This window comes from Myotis davidii, unplaced genomic scaffold (genome assembly GCF_000327345.1).
Source record: "Myotis davidii unplaced genomic scaffold, ASM32734v1 scaffold825, whole genome shotgun sequence".
Classification (NCBI taxonomy): domain Eukaryota; kingdom Metazoa; phylum Chordata; class Mammalia; order Chiroptera; family Vespertilionidae; genus Myotis; species Myotis davidii.
Genome location: NW_006296541.1, coordinates 107,979 through 113,174, shown reverse-complemented (window position 1 = coordinate 113,174; position 5,196 = coordinate 107,979). Strand labels below are relative to the sequence as shown.

Sequence of the window (5,196 nt, the reverse complement as noted above, 5' to 3'; positions counted from 1 at the left end):
CTCTTCCAAGTGGCTCAGCCAGAGGGCCAGTGAGTTGCGGTCCTCCAGTGTGGTGGCCGGGTGGATGAGGGCATAAGAGAGCAGCTGGCGGCTCTCCTCGATGAAGGCATTGCTCTCGATCGAGTAGGCCAGCACTTTCTGTAGCAGCCTCATGTACTCCGACTTGGCCTCCGTGTTGCGTGGCTGAAGCAGGGGCAGATGGGACAGCAGGAGAGACACTACCTTCTCTTTGGACTCCTGCTGCCACTGGCTGACGATGGCTGCAAAGGAGATGAGAGAATGTTAGGGAAGCCAAAGTGGCGAACTCCTATGAGCCCAAGGAGAGGAACCTATAGCCTGCTCCCTCAGCTCCAATCTCTTCTCCCTTCTTTTATGAACCCAACCTTGATCCTTATATAGGTGAGATCAAACATATGCACCCTGCTTCCAGAGTAATTTTTCCTGGTTCCAGCACTCCTACTCTCGAAAAACCTGCTGTAGCTCCCAAATTTGCTCAGAATTTGATATGAGCTCCCTATCTCCAAGGCCTACTCTTACTTTTTAGTTGTTGTTAATCCTCATCTGAGGATATTTTTCTACTGTTTTTAGAGAGCGTGGAAGGAAGTGGGGAGAGACACAAAGAAACACTGATGTGAGAGGAACACAACTGTTGGTTGCCTCAGGTATGCCCTGACTGGGATTGGAGATCGAACCTGCAATCCAGGAACGTGCCCTTGACCAGAATGGAATCCAGGACCCTTTAGTCCGTGGGTGGACGCTCTATTTACTGAGTCAAACTGGCTAAGGCTACTCTTCTTATTCTTTATCTTAGGGCCCCTACCCACTTTCCACATAAAAGCAGCCTCCTTCCTGCGGACAGTGATCGCCTGGCCGATGTGGTTCAGTGTTTGAGCTTCGACCCATGAAGCAAGACGTCATGGTTCCTGGTCAGAGCACATATGCCTGGTTTCAGGCTTTATATCCAGTGGGCAGCGTGTAGGAGGCAGCCGACTGATGATTCTCTCTCACCACTGATGTTTCTATTTCTCTCTCTAAAATCAATAAAAAACATTGCCCTAACCTGTTTGGCTCAGTGGATAGAGCGTCGGCCTGCGGACTGAAGGGTCCCAGGTTCGATTCCGGTCAAGGGTATGTACCTTAGTTGTGGGCACATCCCCAGTAGGGGATGTGCAGGAGGCAGCTGGTCGATGTTTCTCTCTCATCAATGTTTCTAACTCTCTATCCCTCTCCCTTCCTCTCTGTAAAAAAATCAATAAAATATATTTAAAAAAATAAAAATAAAAAAACATTAAAAAAAGAGAGAAGACAGTGATTAAAAGACTGGAGTCTAGAATCATATAGTATAACCCCCCCCAACTTACTAGCTAGACCAGGGGTGGGCAAACTTTTTGACTCGAGGGCCACAATGGGTTCTTAAACTGGACCGGAGGGCCGGAACAAAAGCATGGATGGAGTGTTTGTGTGAACTAATATAAATTCAAAGTAAACATCATTACATAAAAGGGTACGGTCTTTTTTTCCAACAGTTTTATTCATTTCAAATGGGCTGGATCCGGCCCGTGGGCTGTAGTTTGCCCACGGCTGAGCTAGACCTTGGGCATGTCACCTTAAACCTCACTAACACTGATTTCCTCACCTAAAAAATTTTGGAGACAATTACAGCACCCAATTCACAGTGTTGCTTTGAGACTCAATAAGTTAATAAAGAATGGAAAGTGGCCTGGGATACAGAACGTCAATATATATAAAAGCCTAAGCGACCATCTGACTGGTTGCTATGACGTGCATTGACCACCAGGGAACAGACACTCAATGCAGGAGCGGAAACCACAGGCATGAAAACATAGAACAACTGATGAATCTCAGAGGGATGGGGGAAGTGGGGAAGGTGGGAAGAGATTAACCAAAGATCTTATATGCATACTAGAGGCCTAGTGCACAGATTCTTGCACTGGTGGGGTCCCTCGGCCTGGCCTGCACCCTCTCACAATGCAGGACCCCTTGGGGGATATTGCAGAGTTGTTTTCAGCCCAATCCTGCAAGCCAGGCTGAGGGACTCCACTGGTGCATGAATTCATGAATCAGGCCTCTAGTTTTAAATATAAGGAAATATTTGGAAGTATCCCTCTTAATCATAATAGCTAGCAGTTGTTGAGGTCCACAGCCATATCTTGCAATTTAGGCACAAAAAACTGGAATATCATGTCGAGATAATATCATTTGTAAAATTAAATCTTGCGTGAATTTTGGGACACCCTTTATTTAATAAATGCTCATTGTTGTTTAACTAGTCTCTGCCTCTACATTCCCCTCCTTCAACCTGTCCCATAAACCCAGATGAATTTATCTTCCTAAAGCACACCAAGATGCCATGTTCCTGACCAGGAGGTTACAATGGTAACCAGCACCAATAGACTAAAGTTCAAGAACTCCTAACCCTACATCACCATCATTTCCAGGACACTCCCTACCTCTTATCACCCCAGATAAAGACTTAACTCAGGATATCCCCATCTTTGCTGGGCCTTTGTCCAGGCCACATTCATCTAAGCTTCCACTCAAGCTAAGATTCAGGGATTTATCCTAGAACGGTCTCTTTCCTCCTATCCAAATTCTATGTCTTTTATGACTGCCAAAACCTATCTTCCTCTGAGAAGTCTCTCCTGGCTACTCCATGCCATGGTGATGTTTCCTCCCAACCCCACAATCTGAAGGCCTGAGACTGTCCTGTGAAGATGAGCCAGGTTTCCCCTCTTGACCCAGAAGAGAGCTCCCTAAGGATAAGGCCCCAGGGTCCCAGGTTCCTGGTTATAAAAGGAGGCTTTGGGATAACTGTTACAGGTCTATCTTCCTTGAAAACCCTGTTACCCAGCCCAGCAAGTATAGCTCAATGGTTGAGGGCTGATCTATGGTCTCAGTTTGATTCCTAGTCAGGGCACATGCCCAGGTTGCAGGTTTAGTCCCCAGTGGGAAGTGTGCAAGAGGCAGCCCCATCAATGGTTCTCTCATCATTGATGTTTCTATCTCTCTCTCCCTCTCCCTTCCTCTCTGAAAAAACAAACAAACAAAAAAAACCCCACAAACAAACAAAAAAAACCCTGTTACCCCTTCCATGACTAGCTCAATACAGTAGAGGATGGCATGTAATGCTGACAGGGCAAAAAAAAAAAAAAAAGTCCAAGAATACCAATACCTGAGTAAAGAGATAATGATCAAGGGCTGGGGCCAACTCTGCTAATTGAGCAATTGAGCTAATACCTGCAGCGAAGGCAACAATTTGCAAATATCTCACAAGGTTGTTCTGAGATGAGCTATTGGGCTACTGGTAAGGTCCTGGAAAGGGGCAAAGGAGGTGGCTCTAACCAACAGAACTAGCACTCTAGTTAGGTGGGTCATGAAAAAGAAAAGGCAGCCCTGGCCGGTTGCTCAGTGATTAGAGTGTTGGCTGCAGACCAAAATGTCAGAGGTTCAATTCCCGGTCAAGGGCATGTACCTCGGTTGCAGGCTTGATCCCCGGCCCCAATCGCAGTGCGAGCAGGAGGCAGCCAATCGATGTGTCTCTCTCACATCAATATTTCTCTTTCTCTCCCCTACCTCCCTCCCCTCCACTCCCTCTTTAAAAATAAATCAATGGAGCCCTAACCGGTTTGGCTCAGTGGATAGAGCGTTGGCCTGCAGACTGAAAGGTCCCAGGTTCGATTCCGGTCTAGGGCATGTACCTTGGTTGCGGGCACATCCCCAGTAGGGGGTGTGCAGGAGGCAGCTAGTCAATGTTTCTCTCGCATCGATGTTTCTAACTCTCTATCCCTCTCCCTTCCTCTCTAAAAAATCAATAAAATATATTGAAAAAATAAAAATAAAAAAATAAAAAAAAATCAATGGAAAAAATATCCTTGGATGAGGATAAAACAAGAAAAGGTAGAGACATAGCTTAGGTCCCTTCTCTCCCACTTAATGACCATGGGACTCTTGGCAAATGTAATCACTTCACTGAGCTCTACTTTCTCTATCTGAAGAGTGGGACTCAGAATCATTTCTACCTGGCATGGCTGCTATGAATTAAGTGAGACCATAGCATACAGTGAGTCCTTAGTAAACATTAGCTGCTATTTCTAGGATCAGTTATTATATCTTATCATGGTTCCTTCCCTTCAAATACCCAGTGGGCACAGCCAACTCCCAGCACAGGAAACAGACAGGCTGGGAATAAGCATGTATATAAGGAGAGCCCCAGAATTCTAGGCATCTGGATTTCAAGTGAGCCCTGCATCTGACAGTGTCTCAACACAACTTCCTTAGGGCTTAAGGTTCCAGGGACCTCGGGTGTCCTACACCTGGCCACTGGGAACTTTGCATAAAAACCCTTTGCACCTCTCTTTCTTTTAATGACCTGTTTGGAAATCTATGGCTTAGGAATTCACATAAACTACTAAGTCTGCCTAAGTTTGTAGCTCTGGGAAAATGACTCACACACACAACTCCCAACTCCTGGCCATATATAACTGCACATTTTCTTGGCCTGGGACTCTCTGCTCTAAGCTTCCTAGAGAACACCTGTTGAAGTGCCCATGGATTCATCCATTTATTCAGATTATCAATTCATGCTATGCCCATATTACTGACCAAAATAGAACATTAATACAGTAATCTCCCACCTTATCCATGGAGTTTCCAAGACCCCCAGTTGATACCTAAAACCACAGATATTATGGAACCTTTATATACTATTTCCCCCCATACATACATAATATGATAAAGTTTAATTTATAAATTAGACACAATAAAAGATTAGCAACAATTATAACAGAAGAATTATAACAGTACTAGAGGCCCGGTACATAAAAATTCATGCACTGGAAGGGGGTCCCTCAGCCCGGCCTGCCCCCTCTCACAGTCCGAGAGCCTCAGAGGTGGGAGGCAACCTGGCGATCAGGGGAAGGCGACACCCCATCACACCTCTGCTGCTGCTGCTCCGGCCAGCACAAGCCTCGGGCCAGCCCTGGGCGGCTGGGCAGTCGCCATCCAAGGCTTGCCTGCGCTTCAGCGTGATAAAGTTTAATTTATAAATTAGACACAATAAAAGATTAGCAACAATTATAACAGAAGAATTATAACAGTACTAGAGGCCCGGTACATAAAAATTCATGCACTGGAAGGGGGTCCCTCAGCCCGGCCTGCCCCCTCTCACCGTCCGGG

General features: G+C 45.9%; 1 protein-coding gene across 1 annotated transcript in view; it reads right to left on the bottom strand.

Moving 5' to 3' along the window:
* The window catches only part of SAMD4B (sterile alpha motif domain containing 4B), a 30,306-nt gene that overhangs the window by 13,935 nt on the left and 11,175 nt on the right, over nt 1-5,196 (bottom strand). Inside the window, exon 2 of the mRNA XM_015569270.1 lies at nt 3-260. Coding sequence (XP_015424756.1) covers nt 3-260 — 258 coding nt within the window. The remainder of the gene's footprint in view (nt 1-2; nt 261-5,196) is intronic.